At 42.3% G+C, this 27,577-nt stretch overlaps 1 protein-coding gene across 6 annotated transcripts in view; it reads right to left on the reverse strand.

Moving 5' to 3' along the window:
• Nucleotides 1-27,577, reverse strand: part of LOC144676534 (5'-AMP-activated protein kinase subunit gamma-2-like) — a 462,890-nt gene that overhangs the window by 21,907 nt on the left and 413,406 nt on the right. For all 6 annotated transcript variants that reach the window (XM_078536951.1, XM_078536934.1, XM_078536942.1 and 3 more), the window contains 3 exons: nucleotides 25,233-25,278; nucleotides 9,888-9,942; nucleotides 4,515-4,641 (listed from right to left, as the gene is read on the reverse strand). In XM_078536951.1, coding sequence (XP_078393077.1) covers nucleotides 4,515-4,641; nucleotides 9,888-9,942; nucleotides 25,233-25,278 — 228 coding nt within the window. The remainder of the gene's footprint in view (nucleotides 1-4,514; nucleotides 4,642-9,887; nucleotides 9,943-25,232; nucleotides 25,279-27,577) is intronic.

Genomic DNA, 27,577 nt, shown 5'->3' on the forward strand with positions numbered 1-27,577 from the left:
CTCATCCAGGCCAGTGGAGAGCATACCATCACACTCCTGACTTGTCAACAGGCTTTGGGGAGTCAGGCGGTGAGTTATTCACCACAGGATTCTGAGCCTCCGACCTGTTACATACCAACTTATGAAAGAGCAGAAGTGGGCCATTTGACCCTTCGAGCATGCTTCACCAGTCAACAAGATCATGGCTGATCCATTTGTGTTTCAAATTCCACATTCCCATCTACCCCCAATAACCTTTGATTCCCTTGCCTAACAAGATTCAACTACCTCCACCCTAAAAATATTCAATGACCCCACCTCCACCTGAAGCAGAGAGTTCCAAAGTTGCACAACCCTCAGAAAAAATTTCTTCTCATCTCTGTCCTAAAAGGTCGACCCCTAATTTTAAAACAGTGCCCCCTAGTTCTGGACCATCTACAAGAGGAAACTTCCTTTCGATGTCCACTTAGTCGAGGCTGTTCAGGATCTTATGTGCTTCAATCAAGTCACCCCTCACTGTCCTCATAAGGCAACCCGCTCATTCCAGGTATCAATCTGGTAAACCTCTTCTGAACTACTTCCAATGCATTTACATCCTTCCTTAAATAAGGAGGCCATAGCTGCACGCAGTATTCGAGATGTGGTCTCACCAATGCCCTGTATAACTGCCAATTTTCTACTTCCAAGTAGAAGAGGAGAAGGATCAGGAGATCCAGTATAGAGCTGCTGACTGGATAGGCATCATAGGTATGCCCTGGGCTCTGCTTACTGGTACGAATGCCTACTCATCTGGAGAGCCAGGTCAGGTACTTACAAATTGGTGCCTGCTGTCAAACAGCTCTGGACAACATTCGCAAAAGAGACTCCTTGAATGCATTGCCAAATGAGTCCCGCCAACACTGTCCCTTTTCAGTAACCTCAACTCAGTAGTTTGCTGATAAGAGCTCTCCTTCACAGCTTCCAAAGTTGCTCTGGGAGATCCCTCTGCTGTTGCTTCATATAGGCATTGCCCTGTCTTACTCCAAATCACATTATACTTAGCTAGAAAGCGGCAAAATCATTTTTGATTTTAAATCAAGCTTGGCTGCCCTTGGTGTTTCCTCTTGTGTCGCTCAATCTTAACCTCTTGCAATGATAGGAGTTTCTTAGCAGCCATTGAATTCTATAGCGGGTAATTTCTGCTTTAAGCAAATAGGGAATGTGAAGGCATTCTGTATGCTGTCACACTGAATGCAACCCGAGTTTCAGAAAGCAGGGGTTTAGTAGGGGTTGGCGCTACCCTAAATGGTGATTTGAGTTTCCTCGAGTAATGGAGAGAGTCAGGAGAGGGCATGATTTTATACAAGAGGGAAAAGGGGCTATGTAGTGGGGTAACACAACATTTTGTACCTCTGGAATCATAGCTAGCTAACAATTATATTGATCATTTGCCAATTAGAGCTGTAATAATTTTTATCGCCACTTCCTTTTATTCGTTCATGGGATGGGGACATCACTGGCTAGGCCAGTATTTATTGTCCATCCCTAATTGGCCTTGAATTGAGTGGCTTGCTAGGCCAAAAAGAGAAATGAGGGAGAAGATTAAATATGAGGGTAAACTAGCCAGTAATATAAAAGATGATTGCAAGAGTTTTTTTAGATATATAAAGGGTAAGAGAGAGGCAAAAGTGGACATTGGGCTGCTGGAAAATGACGTTGGAGAAGTAGTAGTGGGGAACAAAGAAATGGCGGAGGAACTGAATAGGTACTTTGCGTCAGTCTTCACAGTGGAAGACACGAGTGACATCCCCAAAGTTCAAGAGAGTCAGGGGGGCAGAGGTGAGTATGGTGGCCATTACCAAGGAGGAGGTGCTAGGAAAACTGAAAGGTCTGAAGCTGGATAAATCACCTGGACCAGATGGATTATACCCCAGAGTTCTGAAGGAGATAGCTAAAGAGATAGTGGAGGCATTAGTGGTGATCTTTCAGGAATCACTGGAGTCAGGGAGGGTCCCAGAGGACTGGAAGATCGCTAATGTAACCCCCCTGTTTAAGAAGGGAGTGAGGCAAAAGACGGGAAATTACAGGCCGAATGAACAGAATGTAACAAAAAATAAAATAATTATTTTTTCTTGAATTGAGAGCAACAGTGCAAATGTCACATTTACTACTTAACCCTAGTTGCCCTGAGAAAATGGTGAGCCTTCTCTTCCAGCTGCTGTCGTTCTTGTGGTGGCAATGCTCCCATGACGGAGTTTGGGGTTTGCAAGATTTTGACCCAACAGCATAGGGGTTTCTGATGATTTCAAGAATATCCAAGTTCAAGTCACTTCACTGCAATCATTTAACCTGCCTTAACCAGCTGGTTACTTTGAACAGAGGTCAATTCTGGTCTTCATTCATTTGTTTCCACCATAGCCTTAGTGGGGCCGTTGGCATTGTCTTGCTTCTTCTCTGGCTTTCTGGTCTCCCTCTGTCCACAACTCAATTTGCCAGGACAAGGCTGTTGGGTCTGTGCTTCCAATGTCCGTACTTTCCTATCTTTCTCTCTTTAACTGTACTTAACAACCTTTTTGATTCCTGATCTTCTACCCTTGATCTAACCCAGTCATTTGTCTTTCTGTCCATTCAGCTGATTCTGAGCATCCTCCGTCATACCCACATTTCAAAAGCTGTTATCTTCCTCTCAACCTCTTCAGAATCCAACTCTCCCATCCACAAAGTGCAACACTCCACATCAACGACTGTACTAGATGATTTTTCAGCTTAAAGCTGATGCTTTTGGACTTTCAAACGCTGCTCAAGTCACTGGTCACGCCTCTAGCCATAGATAATCTAAACTGGATTTCATTCTTGGATGTAACTTTGCTGTTCATCATCAAGCCAAGGTAATTCAGTTTGCCCACTGCCTCAATCTTGGTGCTTCGAAACTTGACTTTTCCATTGCCATTTAGAGTTTGTCTTTGCCTCTTTTGTGTTCAGTCCAAAAGGCTCACCGTTGACCAGGCTGCCACTGTTTTCAGCTCTTCCTTTGTTCTGAGTGCGAAGTTGTTTGCATACCTGAGATTCCACGAGCTACAACCTCCTATGGTACAGCCACATCTCTGGTAACTCTTCCTGCACCATCCTCATTATGTTCTTTCCTACAGCATTAAGCAGTTTGGGTGACAGAAGATATCCCTGCCTAACTCCACTCTTTAAACTGGAGTGCCCATCAAACAAACCAGTGTTTGGCCATCTAAATAACTAGATTCCAGGTGATATTTCATCAGCCAGTACGCTTCACTAAGTAGGGACAAATTAAATGGAAACAATCCCACCCGAAAATCAGATATCCATAGAAACTTAATATACTCAACCTGGTTAAATTCTTTAAAATATGATGAAACTAACTGCAGTAGTTGTCATGAAGCAGCAGGTTTATAAGCAGTAGTTTGGAACACGGATAAATCAGCAACAATGTGACAGTGCTGTGCTTTGGGTTAGTGCCTTTATGTTAAAATTAGCACCTGAAGCAATACAGCAATACCACTAAGGGATTTTTTTTTTAAGGGTTGCCACACAAGCGTGTCAACTGCTTCCTAATAGGAATCACAGGCACTCAAGTACAGTGACACATTGGTGCGTTACATGTTCAGTCAGAACCTCAAACTAGTCTGTAACAACTATTAATATCAGTGTTATGAGCACAGAAGCCTAAGATTCGAGTCTAGATACAAAACAGTTCAAGAAAAATAGGACAGGGTGGAAAAAACTGACACAACATACCCTGCTTTTTCACCCAGTATTCCCTTTTCCTGTTCTGAAGGAAGGGTTTCTTACTGTGTTTTGAAATCAAATACTGGCAGCCCTTCAGTACCTTAATAGTTGAACACTTCCCATGTGCAAGTCCAGACAGTTAGCAATGGTTGACAACGGAACACAGGGTGGGACATCACATCTTAGATCAATCATGCTATCACACAACACCTGCCTGTGCAGACTTTCCAACAGGTATCAGTGAACATTACAGAGAAACAACCCTTGCAGGATCAGCCCCCTCCCTGCACCACTGGCACTTCAACTGCTGTTGTGACCAAGATCAACCGGCTCAGAACAGACCAGGGATAAAACTTGGGATGTTCTGATCTGTATGGCTGAGTATCACAAGTCATGCTCTCTTTAATTATTTTTGTTGTGCACAGTCTGTTCATTTCAATGTGCAAAATAATTTAAAAAGGATAACTTGTGACCACCTGAGCAGTACCTTCTGGGAACATGTGTGTAGCTTAGAGGGAACATCAATCACAAGATCAAATTTGAGGTTTGCCAGGATTGTGGCATCAAAGGCAAGAGTTTGGGTACCCAAACGTTAGGTTATCGGGGGAATATTAATGGCACAATGTTTTATATTTAGGCTGAAGATAATACTTTATTTGCTTCCCAGCAAAGCATACTTTATCGTGGTCAAACGTATACATACATTGGGGAAAAAAACCTGCACAAGTATTTAAACAGGGATAAAGCTCACTGACCCACAGCAACATCTGGTCTGACCTGCACGAGATAATACTTACAAAAAGCTGCAGGAACTTTAGGATCCGCTTGTGAGTGAGGATATAAAGTGCATTTCCACTGATGGGGTCGATCACTGGCAACCGGTGAATCTTATTCTTTATGAGCGAATACACTGCATCAAAGAGGCTGAAAGAACAAAACAAGTTCAAGTGTTGGCAGTCAAAGAATTTACTGGACAAGTGCGAGCTATGTCTCAATGGCTAGCATTCTCGCCTCAGTCAGGAGCACCATCCCAGGCACCAGAGCATAAAATCTATACTAAGGCTCCACTGTACTAAGGGAGCTCTGCATTATTGAAGGTGTCATTAAACTGAGAATCTGCCTGTCCTATGAAGCAGATATAAAAGATTCCATGGCACTATTTTGAAGAGGGGCAGGGAAATTCGTCTGAGTGTCCTGGCCAACATTTATCCATCGATCAATATCATTAAAACAGATCACCTGGGCATTACAACACTGATATTTTGTGGGAACTTGCTGTATGCAAATGGCTCCCTTTTTAAAAAACTCTTTTCATGGGATGTGGGTGCCGCTGGCAAGGCCAATGGGTAATCATTGTTACCCATCCCTAACTGCCCTCATGAAGTTGGTGGTGAGCTGCCTTCTTGAATTGCGGTCGATCATTAGGTTTTGGCACACCCACACAGTGCTGCTGGGAAGGGTGTTCCAGGATTCTGATCCTGCTAAAACAGTGACGAGAAAAGTAGTTCATTGGCCGTGAAGCGTTTTGGGATGTGATAGTTTGTTTCTCTGAAACTTGACAATTTTTCCTCTATTCTGACACCAGAGGAAGCGGTTTTTATTTAAAAATCCATCTCTTGGGCATTACCACTAGATTTATCACCTTTGGATGAACCCATGCAAGCATGAAGGGGGAAGAGTGACACCGTGAGACCAGTAAAGGATTACTTTCCTGAAACCAGTTCTGAGACACATAAATGACCAATAAATGAGACTTTTCCCCCCACCCAAAATACCCATACAGAAGATTTATCCTGGAAGTCTGCCTTATTCTAAGGAGTTGGTCAATCCTGAAGATTACAGTACATTACTATTCAAATCAAATGCAAGCAGCATTTGACTTTAGCAAACACTGCAGAAAACTGAATACTGACAGCCCAGAATTTTCACTTGCTGTCTCAGCGTCAACCTCTTGAATTGCTGCAATCTACGTCATGTAGGTACACCCCCAGTGATGTTATGCAATCTTGACTTTCCTGCAGTGGTTTGATACAACTGAGTGGACTGTTAGGCCACTTCAGATGCTAGTTAAGAGACAAAAACTTTACCCTGGATCAGGAGCTACATGTAGTCTAGTCCAGGCAAGGGCGGCAGATTTCCTGAAGTACATTCATGAACCAGATAGATTTTTAACAACAATCTGATAGTTTCATGATTTGAGTATTGCTGAAAAAAGAGACATGTCGATCCTCTTTCTCTTACACTCATCAGGACACTTGAATACCAATATAAGTGAAAAACAAAGATTTATACTCTACGAGCAATCTCTTCTCATACAGCATAAATTGTTGTTTTCCCCATATCAGCATTCTTGCAAAGTGCCCTCCTTCAGAGGTCCCCAGCATCACATGCCAGTCTTCAGCCAATTTGATTGACTCCATATGATATCGAGAAATGGCTGAATACACTGGATACTGCAAAGGCTATGGCCTTGACAATATTCCGAAATAGCACTGAAGATTTGTGCTCCAGAACTTGTTGTGCCCCTAGCCAAGTTGTTCCAGTACAGCTATAACACTGGCATCTACCCGGCAATGTGGAACATTGCCCAGGTATGTCCTGTACAAAAGGCAGGGCAAATTAAACTCGGTTGGTTGCAGCTGGTTGGAGTCATACCTGGCACAAAAGATGATGATTGTGGTTGTTGGAGGTCAATCATCTCAGTTCCAGGATATCACTGCAGGAGCTCCTCAGTAGTGTTCTAGGCCCAACCATCTTCAGTTACTTCATCAATGAACTTGCTTCCATCATAAGGTCAGAAGCGGGGATCTTCGCTGATGATAGCACAATGTTCCCATTCATGATTCCTGATACTGAAGCAGTCCATGTCCAAATACAGCAAGACCTGGACAATATCCAGGCCTGGGCTGACAAGTGGCAAGTAACATTCACGCCACACAAGTGTCAGGCAAAGACCATCTCCAACGAGAGAGAATATAACCATCGCTGAATCCCCCACTATCAACATCCTGGGGGGTTACCATTGGCCAGAAACTGAACTGGACTAGCCATATAAATCCTGTGGCTACAAAAGCAGGTCAGGGCTTGGAATCATATGGCGAGTAACTATCCTTCTAATTCCCCAAAGCCTACCCACCTTCTACAAGGTACAAGTCAGGAGTGTAATGGAATACTACTTGCTTGGATGAGTGCAGCTCCAACAACACTCAAAAAGCATGACACCATCCAAGGCAAAGCAGCCCGTTTGATGTGCACCCCATCCACTAAACATTCACTCCCTCTACCACCATTGCACAGTGGCAGCAGTGTGTACCATCTACAAGATGCACTGCAGGAGCTCACCAAGCCTCCTTAGCACATTCCAAACCCATGACCACTACCATCTAGAAGGACAAGGGCAGCAGACACATGGGAGCTCCACCACCTGGAAGCTCCCCTCCAAGCCACTCACCATCCTGACTTGGAAATATATCGCCATTCCTTCACTGTCGCTGGGTCAAAATCCTGGAACTCCCTCCCTAACAGTACTGTGGGTGTATCTACACCACAGGGACTGCAGTGGTTTAAGAAGGCAGCTCACCATCACCTTCTCAAGGGCAATTAGGGATGGGCAATAAATGCTGGCCTAGCCAGCGATGCCCACATCTCATGAATAAATTAAAAATTATAATAATATAATAGCAGAAAATAAATATGATTATCGATATTTGTCAAATGGGGGCAGCAAGGTTCAATGCCATGGAATGATTCGACTCAAGTTGGTGCCAGTAATAGTCTAACATGCTGAGTTTCCAATGTTAGCCACATTACTATGAAACACCTCCTCTCTAGCCTCATTCATTGAGTCTGTGAAGTATTTGCGTTTTGGGTTGTCTTCACCTTCCATGCACAACACAATTATGACTTTGAGCCAACATCCAAACAAGGCCATGCTGACCAGAAAGAAAAGTACTGCCACCCATCATCTCCTACTTCTGCATTGTATAAAGTTCCAGAATATTTTGCCATTGGGCTAGTCTGTTTATCCTCAAATCTAAACAGACTAACAAACCACTTAACACTTCATCAATTCTACACACCTGAAGAGCCAGCTGAATTGGCAGCATTTCACAGGGTGGCTGATGACCCGCTAGTGCATTGGATTAGCTTCTGGTATCTGCCTGACCTTGCCATGAAAGATGAGCACTGAAAAACCCTCTGCCACTTGATCCTCACAATAATAACTGGCTTGTGAGATTCTCACTTCAGAACAGTAACTCTGGCTTTGGCTCTGCTCCTATGACAATTCTGGGCTCTCCAATTCTTTGGTACCCCATCTCTCCCTCCCTCCACATGACTAAAATACAAACCCCCCAATTTCAGTTTGGTTGCCACGCCAGTCATCATGAAAGTACAACAAAACCGTGTCATGCCTACTGCCTGACTTCTGATCAGAATCAGCCATCACTGACTGCTGGCAGATCCTGGAACCTCCCACTTTTAGAACTGCCAGATGAGGATCATCTATGGAGTTCACTGGTCAGAGGTGTAATTTAGGAGTACAGAGATGACAAGCATGCAGGCTAAATCCTGTTTAGTCCCTGGGACTATAAAGTGGGGCTGTTGCATTGGTAGCCAGTTCATAAAAATAGCCTTAAGTACAGATTCTCTTATAGGTACTATATGGAAGACTGCACTATACTGCATAGGAGGTAAAATATATAATACGGTACAAACCAAAGCAATAAAAGGGCAAATATTCATTCTGTTTGGGTCTTTTTACCCTTTTTGGATCATAAAACGATACAGCAGAGAAGGCAGCCATTCGGCACATCACACTTGTGCTGGTTCTTTGAAAGAGCTATCCAATTACTTTCACTCCCTTGCTCTTTCCCCATAGCCCTTCCAATTTTCCCCTTCAAGTCTCTAAATTTACGGTAGTTACCCATTACACCATACATGCAGTAGGAAGTAAGTGGTTTGCAACTCTTACTGATAAACCCATGACTAGATTTACTTTTTATTCATAGCTTTTGAAAATTTAATCCTTTCCTCACTAAGGAAGTTGTTCAGCTTATCACATTCTCTTCAGAAGTTGCGGGTTGGCAATAAAAGATTCCAATCAAATTCAATGATTGAGAAGTGCAAACTAAAACGTACACCCGCAAACAGTAAGCGAAGGGAAAAAATTATTGAAATAGCTGTCCCAAATTCATTAAGCAGTCAAACACCTGAAGGAAATCACATCATATGCTTGTATTTGAAATAAATGATTTGTTCCCTTCCAAACTAACTGGAGATAAAACCAATTAATCACAGAACTACATAGTGCAGAAGAGGCCCTTCGGTCCATCGAGTCTGCACCGACACGTGAGAAACACCTGACCTACCTACCTAATCCCATTTACCAGCACTTGGCCCATAGCCTTGAATGTTATGACATGCCAAGTGCTCATCCAGGTACTTTTTAAAGTATGTGAGGCAACCCGCCTCCACCACCCTCCCAGGCAGTGCATTCCAGACCATCACCACCCTCTGGGTAAAAAGGTTTTTCCTCACATCCCTCCTAAACCTCCTGCCCCTCACTTGAACTTATGCCCTCTTGTGACTGACCCTTCAACAAAGGGAAACAGTTGCTCCCTATCCACCTTGTTCCATGCCCCTCATAATCTTCATCATCAGAGTTAAGGTGGGACATAATCTCCAAGTGAGACTGGTTATAAAGCATCATGTACTGTGAAAGAGTTAAAGATATTAATATCAGTCTAAATGTTTAAATTTTCTTATATTTGTCAAGTTTGGCTCCCTCCCTCCAGCAAAATCCTTTCTATAAAAAATTTGCAAAACTCAACCCTTCAGATTCCCTTGAAAACAACAGCCAGCTAAACTGGAAAATTCCACTTAGCTAGCTTGTCTTGGCTGAAGTATTTCAACTATCACTAACCAGAAAGTTAAAGTAACATCACATTATGGTGTTTAGCTTGTCCCCTCCATCAGCCACTAACAATATTTATTCTGCCCTTCTGCAATCCCTGGTCTATTTTCTTGCTATATTTGGTCTTCAGGGACCAGCAGCAGCCACTCCACCAACTCTTCCACTTGTACCACACAACAGACTTAAAAGCTTTGTGGATAAAGATAAACAAACCAACCATATTAAAGCTAAAAACTATGCAATGCGGTTTACCTACCTTGCATCTGGTGTTATGTTCACTAAAGGCTTAAATGTTTCTTGTAAATAAAGCTCTGAGGAGAGAAAACAAAGCACGTCAGCTTCACTGCACAAAGAAATGCCAGGCTTCAAATTAGGTTAAGGGTGAGATTATTTATAAAGCTATAACCGAGTAAAAGGATGTTGGTGTTCTAATGTGAAGTGCTACGGACATGGGGCTCACACCCTATGATTCTCATTCAGTGAGCTTTTAACACTGGCTAGCCAGACTGAAACTCGCCTCATTGTTAATACAACTAATTAGTGGAAGGCAAAATGAAAATGACCCAAGCTAGTTTTTCTTCCCTAGACAGGGACAGTAAGGACAGTGAAACTTATCCTCTGGAAGAAACTCAAATGTGCATGCCATTTGGAAGCAGGCTGGAAAAACTGTGGGTTCCTTCAATGCTTCATCAAGACTGTCAGTGTATGTGGTTTTACACACTGGTGCTCTACTACATTACTTAAACCTATTCAGGTATTTCCATATAAAAGGTGCCCGGTTCTTATTCACTGAAACCTCCCAAGTCAGGAAAGAAGGGCTAAGTCAGCTTATTTTGATTTCGGATTATGTCACGCTTCTTTGGTGGTTTAACAAGCTTACACTTGTTAAAGTAACTGAGAAAAAAAACAGGTCCAGCTTGATCAAAGTTAGCTGATCTCAGCTGGGACAGAGCTACAAGCAAAGGGAAACTCCCTGCTGTAAGCGTGCAACTGTGGATGAGGGCTGCAGTAGACTTGACTGTCGTGCCTCTCTGACCAAGTGATGATCTAGTATTTACTGTTAATACTCATACATATGGGAATAATGACCACTTAAGAAATGTTAGGAAATTAAGCAGACCAGGCCTGCAACTTAGAAGAATGAGAAACAATCTAATTGAGCCACATACAATTATTAAGGGGCTCTCCTATCTCTTATGCTTATGTTCTAATCAGTGCCCACAGAGCAAAAGTCCAACATGAGTTCAGTGTCTTCTGGATTTGGGGAAAGAGAAGGGGAAAAAAAACTCAATTCTCTGCATAACACAATCACTGAGCTGGACACAAATGTTCAAACACAAATTATTCATTATTAATATGAAAATCTTATGAAGCATGCATTACTCCACTGGATGATAGAATTCTGAAATCCACCTTAAAATAGATACAAATTTGGAATGATTAGAATGGTACTGAACGCATGTCAGACTGTTTGAATACTGTTACTCTTACTGAGGACATTCTAAAACAGAATCCCATTACTTTAACTCACTAAAACATTGATGAAAATATCTGTATACAATCCATAGGGATCTTGTAGAATAATATACAAGTACTCAAGTTAAGGTTAAAATAAATTATGCCTTTTTTAAAAAATTCATTTGTGGGATGCAGGTATCATTGGTTAGGCTAGCATTTATTGCTCATCCCTAATTGCCCTCGAGAAGCTGGTGGTGAGCTGTCTTTTTGAACCACTGCAGTCCATGTGGTGTAGATACACCCACAATGCTTTTAGGGAGGGAGTTCCAGGATTTTGACCCAGCAACAGTGCAGGAATGGCGATATATTTCCAAGTCAGGATGGTGAGTGGCTTGGAGGTGACGGTGTCTGCTATCCTTGACCTTTCAGATGGTAGCAGTCGTGAGTCTGAAAGGTATTGTCTAAGGAGACTTGGTGAGTTCCTGCAGTGTATCTTGTAAATGGTACACAATTCTGCCAGTGTGTGTCAGTGGTGGAGGGAGTGAATGTTTGTGGGCAGGGTGCCAATCAAGCAGGCTTTGTCCTGGACGGTGTCAAGCTTCTTGAGTGTTGTGGAAGCTGCACTCATCCAGGCAAGTGTAGAGTATTCCCTCACACTCCTGACTTGTGCCAGATTTGGGGAGTCAGGAGGTAAGCGACTTGTCGCAGGATTCCTAGCCTCTGGCCTGCTCTTGTAACCACAGTATTTATATGGCGAGTCTACTTGATGGGATTGAAGGCCGATAAATCGCCAGGGCCTGATAATCTACATCTCAGAGTACTTAAGTAAGTGGCCCGAGAAATAGTGGATGCATTGGTGGTCATCTTTTGAGATTCTATAGACTCTGGAACAGTCCCTACAGATTAGAGAGTAGCTAATGTAACCCCACTATTTAAAAAGGGAGGTAGAGAGAAAACAGGTAATTATAGACCAGTCAGCCTGACGTCGGTAGTGGGGAAAATTCTAGAATCCATTATGAAAGATTTAGTAGCTGAGCATTTGGAAAACAGTGGCAGAATCGGACAGAGTCAGTATGGATTTACAAAAGGGAAATCATGCTTGACAAATCTACTGGAATTTTTCAAGAATGTAACTAGTAGAGTTGATGAGGGGGAGCCAGTGGAAGTGCTTTATTTGGACTTTCAGAAGGCTTTTGACAAAGTCCCACATAAGAGATTAGCGTGTAAAATTAAAGCGCATGGGATTGGGGATAGTGTATTGAGATGGATAGAAAACTGGTTGGCAAGCAGGAAACAGAGTAGGAATAAACGGGTCTTTTTCCGAATGGCAGGCAGTGACTAGTGGGGTACCACAGGGATCGGTGCTAGGACCCCAGCTATTCACAATATATATTAATGATTTAGATGAGGGAGCTAAATGTAATATCTCCAAATTTGCAGATGACACAAAGCTGGGTTGGAGTGTCAGCTGTGAGGAGGATGCAGAGATGCTTCAGGGTGATTTGGACATGCTGAGTGAGTGGGAAAATGCATGACAGATGCAATATAATGTGGATAAATGTGAGGTTATCCACTTTGGTAACAAAAACAGGAAGGCAGATTATTATCTGAATGGCTATAAATTGAGAGAGGGGAATGTGCAACGAGACCTGGGTGTCCTCGCATACCAGTCGCTGATGGTAAGCATGCAGGTGCAGCAGGCAATAAAGAAGGCAAATGGTATGCTGGCCTTCATAGCGAGAGGATTCGAGTACAGGAGCAGGGATGTCTTGCTGCAATTATACAGGGCCTTGGTGAGACCACACTTGGAATATTGTGTGCAGTTTTGGTCTCCTTATCTGAGGAAGGATGTTCTTGCTATAGAAGGAGTGCAGCGAAGGTTTACCAGACTGATTTCTGGGATGGCGGGACTGACATACGAGGACAGATTGAGTCGATTAGGATTATATTCGCTGGAGTTCAGAAGAATGAGGGGGGGATCTCATAGAAACCTATAAAATTCTGACAGGACTAGACAGGGTAGATGCAGGAAGGATGTTCCCGACGGTGGGGGAGTCCAGAACTAAGGGTCACAGTCTGAGGATACGGGGTAGACCATTTAGGACTGAGATGAGGAGAAATTTCTTCACCCAGAGAGTGGTGAGCCTGTGGAATTCGCTACCACAGAAAGTAGTTGAGGCCAAAACACTATGTTTTCAAGGAGTTAGATATAGCTCTTGGGCGGAAGGGATCAAAGGGTATGGAGAGAAAGTGGGAGCAGGTTATTGAGTTGGTGATCAGCCATGATCATAATGAATTGCGGGGCAGGCTCCAAGGGCCGAATGGCCCATTTCTGCTCCTATTTTCTATGGTTTCTACTTAATTTTCTGGTCAATGGTAACCCCCAGGATGTTGATAATGGGGGATTCAGCGATGGTAATGCCAGTGAATGTCAAGGGGTAAAAACAAAAAACTGCAGATGCTGGAAATCCAAAACAAAAACAGAAATACCTGGAAAAACTCAGCAGGTCTGGCAGCATCGGCGGAGAAGAACAAAGTTGATGTTTCGAGTCCTCATGACCCTTCAACAGAACTGGTTCTGTTGAAGGGTCATGAGGACTCGAAACGTCAACTTTGTTCTTCTCCGCCGATGCTGTCAAACCTGCTGAGTTTTTCCAATGTCAAGGGGTGATGGTTAGACTTTCTCTTGTTGGAGATGGTCATTGTCTGGCACTTAGGTGGCGTGAATGCTACTTGCCACTTGTCAGTCCAAGCCTGGGTATTGTCCATGTCTTGCTGTATTTGGACATGACTGCTTCAGCATGAGAGTTGTCGCAAATGGTGGCAAAATTCTCAACTCCTCAGATACTAAGGCATCAATGATGAATTGGTGTTGGGAAGGCCAGGCATTACCATTAAAGGTGTGGGGGATGGAGGAGGGAAAGGTACAAATCAGAGATGTTTCAGTACTGCAAATATGAAGTGACCAAAATACTTAACCCAAGTCTGGATAACAGGAAAACAGATTTGCATCCAGTTCATACAGCACCGAATGATTATAAAAATATAAATAAAAACTCTCATTCATTTCTTTGCTGTGCCAGCTCATTAGGTGGTGCACTTTAACAGTTATACATGGAAATCAAAATATTCAAGCTGTCTCGCTTAGAATTTAAAAAAAAAATGTTTTGAGAGTCAGTGTATTTAAATGCTTTTCTCCAGCACTGTACTGACATGGTCTCCAGAACAGATTAAAGAGAGAAACTTGCTTACACATCGTTAATGTCACAAGATAGTAATCTCAATCTCACAAGATAGTAATATGAATCTTATCCATAGCCATATTGATGGTTTTTATGTAACAGAAATTTGTCCATATGGTGCTACACGAAAGGAATGAAGACCAAATAAATATTAAAATCATGCAACTCCAACTGCCTACGTCCTCGTGAATATTATTTTTCAACATTAAAATGGACCATGAAGGATTGTTTCTTTGCAAGACGAGGGGCAGTTTTAATCTGGAAGTAAGGCCAGTTGCCTCCATTTGGCAGGGAGACCCATTTGACTGGCCCCCTGCTACTCGATCAAGACTTCCCACTGGAAGTGATAGGAGACATGCTTTCTGTGAACCTGAATGAGGCACAAAGGATGGAAACAAGTTATTAATGCCCTTCCTGTCATCTGTGACCGAGCAATGATGAATGGTAGAAATGTCTCGTGCTTTTGATGTACAGTGTTGCTGTGCTGTGAGGAGGGCTGTGAATTTAAAAAATTTAAAAGCCTCAAGGGCGTGCGGTTGATCAGCCCATGATCGACTATCTTCCCTCATCCCTCTTTCAGCTGCGCAGTCAAGGCCTGCAGTGGAAACATCCCCTAGTCCTTGGTTTGGTGAGGGAGGGGGGGTAGGGGAGGAGTTTCTCAGAGGCAGGCAGAATTTTCCGAAGGCTCAGCCTTCCCAAAATCCTGGAAACTGGACTAGGTCAGCAGCATAGGCATGGCCCTGCCAGAGTTGGGATGCCAGTCAGCCTTTAGATGGCAAAATGATTTAATACATATGAACATACAAACTAGGAGCAGGTTTAGGCAATTCAGCCCCTCAAGCCTGCTCTGCAATTCAATTCAATACGATCATGGCTGATCTAATTGTAACCTCAATTCCACATTCCCACCTACCTCCAATAACCTTTCACCCCCTTGCTTATCAAGAGTCTACCTAGCTCTGCCTTAAAAACATTCAAAGGCTCTGCTTTCACTGCCTTTTGTGGAAGAGTATTCCAAAGACTCACGACACTGAGAAAAAAATTCTCCTCATCTCTGTCTTAAATGGGTGACCCCTTTTATTTATTTTACTGACTCCTAGTTCTAGATTCTTCCACAAGAGGAAACGAGAAAATGCTCCATTTATGCCTACTTTTCATTTCCTGTTAGCTATCCAATCTTCTATCCATGTCAATCTGTTATTCCCTCCACAATGTGTTTTTATTTTTCACAATAACCTTTGATGTGACACTTCAGCAAATGCCTTCTGGAAATCCAAGGACAATACAACCACTGGTTCCCCTTTATCCACAGCACATGCTACCTCTTCAAAGTACTCCAATAAATTGGTTAAACATGATTTCCCTCTCACAAAACCTGATTACCTTGAATTTTTCCAAGTGCTCTACTATAGCATCTTTAATAATAGCTTTTAACATTTTCCCTATGGCAGCTGTTAAGCTAACTAGCCTGTAGTTTCCTGCCTTCTGTCTCCCTCCTTTTTGAATAAAGGAATTACATTTGCTATTTTCCAATCTAATGGAACTTTCCCAGAATCTAAGGAATTTTGGAAAATTAAAACCAATGGATCAACTCTCTCACTAGCTGCTTCTTTTAGGACCCAAGGATGAGGCCCATCAGGATCCGGGGATTTGTCAGCCCGCAGCTCCAACAATGTGCTCAGTATCACTTCCCTGGTGACTGTAATTTTCTTGAGTTCCTCCCTTCCATTTCCTGATTTACAGCTATTTCTGGGGTATTACTTGTATTCTCTATAGAGAAGAACAGGTATTTTGCACTGTTCAATTCATCTGCCAACTCCTTTTTTTCCCCCATTATCAATTCTCCAGACTCACTTTCTATAGGACCAACACTCATTCTGTTAATCATTTTTAAAAAAAATCTATAGAAAATCTTACTGTTTTTATGTTTCTAGCTAGCTTTCTCTCATACTCTGTTTTCTTCCTTATTAATCTTTTAGTCATTCTTTGCTGCTTTTATAGTCTGTTCAATCTTCTGACCTGCCACCTATCCTTGTGCAATTATATGCTTTTTCCTTAAGTCTGATACTATCTTTAACTTCTTTAGTTGACCACGGATGGTGGGTCCTCCCCTTAGAATAGATACATTTCAACCACGGAGAAAAATTCCATTGTGTTCCAAAATATCCCCTTAAATGTCTGCCACTGCATCTCTATTGACTTATCCCTTAACCTAGTTTGCCAGTTCACGCTCTGCTTTCATGCCCTCATAATTGCCCTTACTTAAATTTAAAATACAAACATATGAACAAGGAGCAGGAGTAGGCCATTTGGCCCCTCAGCCCTGCTCTGCCATTTAATAAGATCATGGCTGATATGATAGTAACTTCAAATCTGCATCCTGCCTACCCACGATAACCTATCACCCCCTTGCTTACCAAGGATCAATCCACCTCTGCCTTAAAAATATTCAAAGATTCTACTTCCACTGCCTTTTCAGGAAGAGAGTTCCAAAGACTCACAACCCTCCGAAAAAATTTTGCCTCATCTCCGTTTTAAATGGGCGAAACCTTATTTTTAAAACAGTGACCCTCATTCTAGAGTCTCCCACAAGAGGAAATATCTTCTCCACATCCACCCTGTTAAGACCCCTCAGGATCTTTTATGTTTTAATTAAGTTGCCTCTTCCTCTTCTAAACTCCACTGGATACAAGGCTAGCCTGTCCAACCTTTCCTCATAAGACAAACTGCCCATTCTAGCTATTAGTCTGGTAAACCTTCTCTGAACTGCTTCCAACGCATTTACATCCTTCCTTAAATCAGGTGGCCAATACTGTACACAGTACTCCAGATGTGGTCTCACTAGCGCTCTGTATAGTTGAAGCATAACCTCCCTACTTCTGTATTTAATTCCCCTTGCAATAAATGATAACATTCTATTAGCTTTCCAAATTATTTGCTGTACTGCCATACTTGCCTTTTGCAATTCAAAATAGTCTTAGACCCACTCTTCACTTCCCTCAAACTGAATGTAAGATTTGATCACATTATGATAGCTGCTACTAAGGGGCGCCTTCACTAGGCTCAGTTCATAGCACCCTCGCATTTGAATCAGAGGGTTGTGGGTTCATGTCCCACTCCCGGAAACCAAGAACTGTGATTGTACTCGAAAGAGTTGCAATCTGTGACTGTTGATAACTCGAAAGAGTTTCACTAGTCATTAATTAATTCTATTTTATTGCACAATATGAAGTCTAGTATAGCCTACTCTCTGGTTGGCTCCAGAATGTGCTGTCCTAAGAAATGATCCTGAAAACATTCTATGAACTCATCTAGGCTACCTTTGCCCATCTGATTCTTCCAGTCTTTTTGTAGATTAAAATCCCCCATGATTATTGTCATAGCTTGCTGACAAGCTCCCATTATTTCTTCCTTTATCTTCTGTCCTATCATGTGGGTGCTGTTAGGGGGCCTGTACACCACTCCCACATATGACTTCTTGCCTTCATCATTTCTCATCTCTACCCAAACTGCTTCTACATCCTGGTTTCCTGAACTTAGGTCATCCCTCTCTAATGTGCTAACACCATCATTAATTAACAGAGCCACAATAGCAGACGTTTAAGAAAATAGTTCAAGACTCACAACAAAGATATATCCTAGTGAGGAAGAAGGATTCTAGGAAGGGGATAAACCAACCATGGTTAACCAAGGAAGTTAAGGATAGTCATAGTGTCAGAGTTATACAACACAGAAACAAGCCCTTCGGCCCATCGTGACCGTGCTGGTCATCTATCTATTCTAATCCCATTTTTCAGCACTTGGCCTGTAGACCTGTATGCTATGGCATTTCAAGTGCTCATCTAAATACTTCTTAAATGTTGTGAGGATTCCTGCCTCTGCCAACCCCTCAGGCAGTGTTCCAGATTCCAACCACCCTCTAGGTGGAAAAAAAACTTTCCTCAAATCCCCTCTAAACATCCTGGCCCTTACCTTAAATCTATACCCCCTGGTTATTGACACCTCCTCTAAGGGAAAATGTTTCTTCCTATCTACCCTACCTCTGCCTCTCATCATTTTGTACACCTCTATCAGGTCCCCTCTCAGTCTACTCTGCTCCAAGGAAAACAACCTTAGCCTATCCAGTCTCTCTTCATAGCTGAAACACTCCAGCCCAGGCAACATCCTGGTGAATCTCCTCTGCACCCTCTCCAGTGCAATCACATCCTTCCTATAGTGCGACAACCAGAACTGCACACAATACTCCAGCTGTGGCCTAACGGGTGTTTCACACAGCTCCATATTTTATGCCTTGGCCAATAAAGGCAAATATTCCATATGCCTTAACCACCTTAACTACCTGTGCTGCTACCTTCAGGGATCTATGGACATGTACACCAAGGTCCCTTTGATCCTCTGTACTTCCTAGGGTCCTATCATTCATTGTGTATTCCTTTGCAGTATTAGTCCTCTCAAAATGCATCACCTCACACTTCTCAGGGTTAAATCCCATTTGCCACTCCTCTGCCCATCTTACCGGCCCATCTATATCGTCCTGTAATCTAAGGCTTTCATCCTCACTATTTACGACGCCACCAATTTTGTCATCTGCGAACTTACTGATCATATCTCCTATATTCACGTCTAAATCGTTAATGTAGACTACAAACAGCAAGGGTCCCAGCATCGATCCCTGCGGTATACCACTAGTCACAGGTTTCCAACCGCAAAGACAACCTCCGACCATCACCCCTCTGCCTCCTGCCACTAAACCAATTTTGGATCCAGTTTGCCAAATTGCCCTGGATCCCATGGGCTCTTACCTTCTTGACCATTCGCCCATGCAGGACCTTGTCAAAAGCCTTACTGAAGTCCATGTAGGCTACATCAACTGCACTACCCTCATTTACACAACTAGTCACCTCCTCAAAAAGTTCAATCAAATTTGTTAGACATGATCTACCCTTGACAAAGCCATGCTGACTATAGTATCAAATTGAAAGAAAAAACAGAGGGAGAAAATAAACTTTGAGGGTAAACTAGCAAGTAATATAAAAACGGACAGAAAGAGCACCTTTAAATATATAAAAAGGAAGAGAGAGACCAAAGTGAACATAGGCCCCTTACAGAATGAGGCTGGGGAAATAATAATGTGGAACCAGGAAATGGCAGAGGAGTTGAATAAATACTTTACATCAGTCTTGATGGTAGAAGACACCAATAGCATTCAAAAATACAAAATAATCAGGGTGCAAAGCGGGTGGGGTGGGAGGAAATAAATACAATGACTATTACCAGAGAAAAAGTAGTAGGGAAACTAATGGGGCTAAAGGCCGATAAGTCCCCTGGACCTGATGGGTTGCATCCTAGGATATTAAAAGGAAGTAGCTACAGAGATAGTGGTTGCATTGGTAGTAATCTTCCAAGAATCCTTAGATTCTGGAAAAGTCCCAGAGGATTGTAGAATGGCCAATGTAACACCCTTATTCAAAAAGGGAGGAGACAAAAATAAGGTAACTATAGGCCAGTTGTCTTATCATGTCATTAGGAAAATGTTAGAGTCTATTGTAAAGGATGTTATAGCAGAGCATTTAGAAATGCATAATATGATCAAGCAGAGTCAGCATGGCTTCATGAAAGGAAAATCATGCCTGACAAATTTATTAGAATTCTCTGAGGAGATAAGCAGGATAGGGGAACCAGCAGATGTAATCTATATGGATTTCCAAAAGGCGTTCGATAAGGTACCGCACATAAGGCTACTTAATAAGGTAAGAGCCCATGGTTGGGGGTGGTATATTAGCATGAATGGGGGATTGGCTAACTAAGAGAAGACAGAGAATTGGGATGAGGGGGGCATTTTCAGGATGGCAACCTGTAACTAGGAGTGCCACAGGGATCAGTGCTAGGGCCACAATTATCTACAATGTGTATTAATGACTTGAATGAGGGAAGTGAATGTACTATTGCCAAGTTTGCGGATGACACAAAAATAGGTGAGAAGGCAAGTGGTGAGGATGACACAGGAGTCTGCAGAGGGATATAGACAGGTTACGTGAATGGGCAAAAACTTGGCAGATGGAATATAATGTGGGAAAATATGAGGTTACGCATTTTGGCCGGAAGAACAGAGGAGCTAAATATTATTTAAATGGAGAAAGCCTGCAGAAAGCTGCAGCACAGATGGATTTGGGGGTCCTCATGCATGAATCACAAAAAGCTTGCATACAAGTTAAGCAGGTAAGCAGGAAGGCAAATGGAATGGAGTATAAAAATAGGGAAATCTTGCTAAAACTATACAAGGCACTAGTTAGATCACACCTAGAATGCTGTGAACAGTTTTGGTCCCCTTATCTAAGGAAAGATAAATTGACATTGAAGGCAGTCCAGAGAAGGTTCACCAGGTTGATCCCGGGTATGGGGGGATTTTCTTATGAGGAGAGGTTGAGTAGGTTGGACCCGTACTCATTCGACTTGAGGAATGAGAGGCGACCTTATTGAAACGTACATTAAGAAACAGAACCTTTAGTTTTGTCCTTTTATTATTTTTGCAACCTCCCTAGCCTTATCTGGTTTACTCTTGGATTTGTACTCTCTGTCCCTTCCTGTCACAATCTGTTTATAATTTCCCATATCAATACCGTTCTCTCTTGCCTTGTCCCTACTCTGATTTTCCATAAATTTCCAAATTTGATCCCTTGCCCCTTAAAATCCTCTGTACTTCCCTAGTTATATGGCTCACTACAGCAACAGTGCCAGCACAGTTCAGGTGTAGACCGTCGCCACCACTTTCCCCAGTACTGGTGCCAGTGCTCCACGAGCTGGAAAGCTATGGACAAATGAGATTAATGGACTTTAAAATATTAGGAATTAAAACATTTTAAAGGGAGCATATGGACAATCCAAGTTTTAGTGATTGTTCTCCTCATTGAGAAACTATCATATGGTGTGGTACTGATCCTCACAGATTTGATAAGATTGTGCAGAGATAAAAACTAAAAACTACTGCGGATGCTGGAAATCCAAAACAAAAACAGAATTACCTGGAAAAACTCAGCAGGTCTGGCAGCATCGGCGGAGAAGAAAAGAGTTGACGTTTCGAGTCTTCATGACCCTTCAAGGGTCATGAGGACTCGAAACGTCAACCCTTTTCTTCTCCGCCGATGCTGCCAGACCTGCTGAGTTCTTCCAGGTAATTCTGAAGATTGTGCAGAGTTAGTTGATCTCAGCCGGGCCAGAAGATGAAGCACTATAATTGCCCTCAGTACCTGTTTTTGGGCAGAATGTTCTTTAAAAAAATCAGCTATGTTACCTGTTCCTGATCATTATCTAGCAATTATTGCTGGAAAGTGCATTTGTGTGGAAAAGTTGCCAGCAGGTCAAAAACTGCAATTTGCTTTTATGTAACACCTTTACTGTAGTGAAACATCACAAGGCCCTTCACAGGAGCTCTATTAAACAAAACTTGACACTTGATTCATGCAAGGAGATATTAAGACAGATGGCCAACAGCTTAAACAAAGAGATAGGGTTTAAGGAGCCTCTTAAAAAGGAGAGCAGAAGATAGAGAAGTTTAGGATCAGTACCAACGCTTGTTGTCTCGGCTCGTAAAGTGAAAAAAAAGTTACTTGCAAGCACTCGTGGAATTACACGCCCACACCTTAAAATGAGAATGAGGAGGAGAATACGGGGACAGAAAGTGTATTGAAAGAAAGGCTGCATTTATTAATGGTTCTTCTCTGGTATTGCTCATGACAAGTCTAATGGCAGCTTTTTAAAAGTTCCAGGCTGGACATTGGAAACGCCAGCACCTTAAGATACTTTTTCATATCGATAACAAAGTGTGATAATTGTTCATGGGCTGATGCACAATTAATACATTTCTAGCAAATCTATTGTGTTATCCTGGGAACTGCAGGGTAGTTGATAACCATTCATACTGACAGTGACAGGTTTGAGATAAATATTAACTCCAAGTTCAGATTTCCATTGGTAATGTTGAGGTTTAGATATTTAAAATTACAAACAAGGGAAATGGCATGATGAACATCTTGGACAAAAAAAAAAACAGCTGTCCAGTTTTAACATGATAATTTTTTTCCTCTGTGCTCATAGGTGGAATTTGAAATTTATTGGACTTTCAGTGGCATGGAAATATGAAAGGTGAGACAATCTGTATAGAAATTGCCTATGCTCAATGTCAGATATCATTTAAGGAAACAAATGTATGAATTGTAGCGAGGTTAGAGGGACTGCCCTTGACATCAAGGCAGCATTTGACCAAGTGTGGTATCAAGGAGCCCTAGCAAAACTGGAGTCAATGGGAATCAGGGGGAAAATGCTCCACTGGTTGGAGTCATACCTAGCACAAAGGAAGATGGTTGCGGTTGCTGGAGGTCAATATTAGTTCCAGGACATAACTGCAAGAGTTCCCCAGGGTAGAGTGTCCGAGGCCCAACCATCTTCAGCTGTCTCATCAATTACCTTCCCTCCATTATAAGGTCAGAAGTGGGGATGTTTGCTGATGATTGCACAATGTTCAGCACCGTTCGTGGCTCCTCAGATTCTGAAGCAGTCTGTGCCCAGGTGACATGTTAAGACTGTAGCCAACGTTATTCGCTGAGCAAGCCAAATCCCAGAGGGAAACTTGTCTTATTGATCATAACTTCTGTTTTTGCATTTTGAAAAACAAGGGGAAACCTACTGATCCCAGAAGCATAAAATCCCAGTAATACTTATAGGATTTTAAAATTCAAAAGAGTAATGAGAAAAAAAGCTTTACACACACGAGATTAAAACTGCACAGTTGAAAGTCCTACTTGGTCAGAATACATGTAAACTGCTTGGCAACAGCACCCTTAGAGATATTTAACCATAAAAAACCAGTAATGTTACCAAAGGCAAAAACTGCTGCTACTTTAATAAAGTATGCCACATGACCTTACTCTCTTCCACTCTGCTGTGGAAATTCAAAAAGGAAAGGAACAGAGACTTTTCTGGCTTGAAAGTGGATGGCTGCTTCAAATTCACAACTTTTCTCAGCAGAGATGGTCTCAGGACATCTTTCTCACACAGCCACCTCAACTAAATCGCTCTCTTCACACACACACACACACCTTCCTAGCAGTAAGAACTGGACAACATTCTGGCTTGGGCTTAGTGGCAAGTAACATTCACACCACACAAGTGCCAGAGAATAAGAGAATCAATCCACCTCCCATTCAATGGGATTATAGTTGCTCAATCCTCCGATCAACATCCTGGATGTTAAAACAATGGTTGTCATAGACAGACCCACCCAAAACCTCTTGGAAATACACAATAGGTGAAGTATTTGAAGGCAAGGCTGCCAGCCACTATATAGAGGTTGCAAGTGACAAGCGGTATCTAGAAAGTCTTCAGCAGAGGAAACAAGCGGAGGGCTGCTCACTCACTCTCTTTTGGAATAAGCATGTCACCTGAATTGAGAAGCCAACTCTGCCAGTAAACTGAGATCTCATCATAATTGCAGCATCTTCTAAATGTAACCGCATCCAAGAAACCAGCTAACCTAAATTGGCTGCAATGTTTAAAATCTACGCCTCAAGGACAATCAAAGGACACTTAACTATTCTTTTACCTTTTTAAAAAATTGGACTCTAACTCCCATTACTTCTGACACCCGTGTGTGGGGACGCTATTGACTGCATGAGGGCCAAATACTTGATGCTGCGTTATTATTATTTTTCCTTGGGTCGTAGTTAATAAATTTGCTCTTTGGCTCAATAAAACCTTGTTTTATTGGCTCCTTATTTCTCACAACTTAAATAGATAAATACATTCTGATTTGGAAAAGGGTAATTTCGTTAAAGATAAACTGAAACCTCTGTTAGGACCAACCGTGGAGGAGGAGCCAGTTCACCCCTTCTCACCTGGTCATAAAGGTTAGACTTTCTCTTAGTCTATTACTTGTTTGGCGCAAATGTTCCTTTCCATTGGTGAGCAGGTTGTTGGCCAATAAGTGCTGCTTGATAGCTCTTTTGATGACACCTTTCATCACTCTGCTGATCATCAAGAGTAGGCTGCTGGTGTGGTAATTGGCTGGATTGGATTTGTCCTGCTTTTTGTGGACAGGACATACCTGGGCAGTGTATTGAAAAGCTTGGCTAGAGGAACAGCTAATTCTAGAGCACAAGTCTTCAGCACTGCTGCGGGGATCATTTAATGCAGGAAGTGCCATTCTTCTAAGGTGATACTATGTCCCTTTGAATCTGGCTGTTACTAAGTAAACAATTGGCAAGGTCAGAGTTTAATCTGATCACAGTGGTCACGGACATTCTAGATTCTGTGTCAGTGTTCCAGAACCTCGAGTGCAAAACTTGTAAAATGGATGGGCAAAAAAATGCATGGCAGAGTAGTACCTTCTCTTAAACATGACTGATACAATAACAAGATAAATAGACTTTTCAAAGCAATTTTAATTGTACCCTACAAATGCCAGACTCAGCAGAATATTTGAGAGAAGTATGCATTAATCAATAAGCTCACAAAATATTGAATACAAATTAATAGTGTGGCAGCAGTCCAGATGGCTCAGAGGAAAATCTAATGCTTATGAGCCATGAAAATTAGGAAGGTCCTTAGTTTTTTCCAGATCTACATCAAATTCACTTACTTCAGCCAAGCCAGCAGCAGCGCTATAGTTGAATGCAACAACTCTGAATTTGGAAAGAGGAGGGAAAAAAAGGACAGAATTTTGCTCACGATCACAGTACTCCAAAGTGCAGATATATGAAGAGGATCCAGGTCAGCTATGGTATTCTCCATAGTTAGAATGCCTACCAGGAATCACTATGACTGTACAAAAATGAATAATGGCCTTTTTGGGTGAAGTGTCAGACAGGCTGTGAGGAGTCAAAAATAAATTAGTATGTTATTCTTACCTCTCCATGATTCAATCTTGTGCTCCTCCAACTCATAAATTTGCACCTGCAATGGAGAAATCGTAATCTATTATTTAAGCAACCCCAAAGATTTCAGTCAACAGTATTTATTTTCTTCTATTTGATGGCAAATAGAAATGAATGTGAAGAAATGAAAGGGCAAAATCTGTTTGTCGGTTTGAACAACCTAGGTTCAAGCGATCAGTCCAATCTGACACATTTGATTCAAATATAAAAAGTTAATTTAAACTTGGACTAGACAGCACAGACCGAATGGCCTCCTTCTGTGCTGTGACCATTCTATGATTCTAAATAATAGCAATTTTATTTAAGCTCTGCAGTTTCTTTCAAGATATTGCATTTGCTAGAAACAAGTAGACAAAATAATCAGAATATGTACCTGAATATTTGCATAAGATTAGGAATCAAATGTTTCTAATCACCAAGCAAATCACAAAATACTGCAGGATCAAAGGAAAGAAATGAATGTTTGGATTTCTCCAGAAAGTGAAATAATTTCTAATTTTAAAAGATCAGTGCATTTTAATGTTCTGTTTTTACAGCACCATCTCCTTACATAGTTATATAGACTCCTGGTCAATAATTAATCCTCAACCATAATCACAGATCATCTGACCATTATCTTATTGCTGTTTGTGCAACCTTACTGTATATAAACTGACTGACTGGCTTCCCTGATTTACATAAATAGAATGAACAAAACAGAAACATACACTGAATTACAGAGAACACACAAGAGATAGACAGAGAGTGAGGAATAGAAAACAGATGAGCTGATTGGACATCTCTTACAAAGAGCCAGCATGGACATGATGGGGAGAATGGCCTCCATCTGCACTATATGATTCTGTGATAAAAAGACAGGAGAAAGAAAGTGGGAAAAAAAATGGGAGAGAGTACATGAGAAAGAGATCACACACGAGAGAAATAAAGAATGGAGAAAGAAAGCAGAATAAATGCATCCAAAAATGCACAAATTTAAGTTTTTAATCTAGGAAAGACAAAGATGCAGACATTGAAGCTTGCAACTCTGGGGAGTAAAATCACCTATTCTATTCTCTTATTGGCTGTGTTTGCTTTTGGCCTAGGCTCTCTCTCCTGAACTCTTCTGTGCTCCTGATTTAGTCTTCCACTTTGCTCTCAGTCTGATCCTGTTATTCCTGCTCCTTGCCTGGTCTCCAAAATCTAATATGGCAGTCAATCCTCCAGCTCATAAAATATAATCAATGATGCAACAATGAGAGTTGGAGGAAATTACAGGGGTAGAATTAGCCATGGGGCAAACAGTAATAAAACAGCACAAACCATAGTTCTGATTTCTAAATCTTCATTAAACACAGGAGCTTTAAATTTTTATAGGGTGAAATGCTACCCCCAAGATGATTCGTACAGCATGTCCACAAAATTATGAAAGCTTATGTTACGTGAAAGCAATTGGTGCTTGGTACCCTGAAGCGTCATGGATTAGGCCAGCTACTTGGAGCCAGCCTCCCAAAGCCAGACCGGGGGTCCAGCACTCCAGGCAGGCTTCGAGACCCTCCTTGCCTGCCAGGTCACTGCTGCGGCTGTAGCGGGAGGGATTCCCCCAACAATGGTGGCTGGGCTGCTGATTCAATTTTTAAAGTTAGAAATTTAAATTTGGAGGTAAGGCATCTCAAAGATCAGGGCACCCTCTTACTCTCCCTTACCTGAACTGCAGGCTTTATCTCCCTTTGGCCCTCCAGCTTCATGAACCCACCCTCTGGCCACGAGTTGGTGAGTTCAGGGAAAGGCATTGCAGGGTGACTGCTTCCCACACCTTGTGGGATCGTGACACTCATTTGACCCTGATGTCAGGCTCCTGACTCAAAACCCTGCCCCAGTTCTGTGCAGGATCAGTGACTATGGGCCGTAACTTCCGAGCTCTCAGGCAGTGTACCTCGGGGGGAGGTACCCCAGAGATGCACTGGGGAACACACACCCCCCACCCCGGAAATTGCCCAGGAAGTTCTAACTTCCTTGGAACCACCCGAGAACGTGATTTAAATTGCAAACTTTGGATGTTTCCAACTGTGATACAGTAATAGTTATCCAGGAAAAGTTAAAAGAATGAAAACCACTTCAAGCTTCTGGGTAACTACTGACTTCCCCCAAACCCTCACAGGGCTCCCTCTCCATTACCTCCCCAATCCCCACGTGGGACTTCCCCCACAACCACCATTTACCACCCCACATGCGACTCCCCACCACTACCACTTCCCGCCCCCCACCTTCCCACCACCCCAACCCCTCTTCTACTTGACTCTACGTTTCAATGAGAAGCTTCCTATCTAGCTAGGAAATCC

This window comes from Cetorhinus maximus, chromosome 3, assembly GCF_964194155.1.
Source record: "Cetorhinus maximus chromosome 3, sCetMax3.hap1.1, whole genome shotgun sequence".
NCBI classification, from domain to species: Eukaryota; Metazoa; Chordata; class Chondrichthyes; order Lamniformes; family Cetorhinidae; genus Cetorhinus; species Cetorhinus maximus.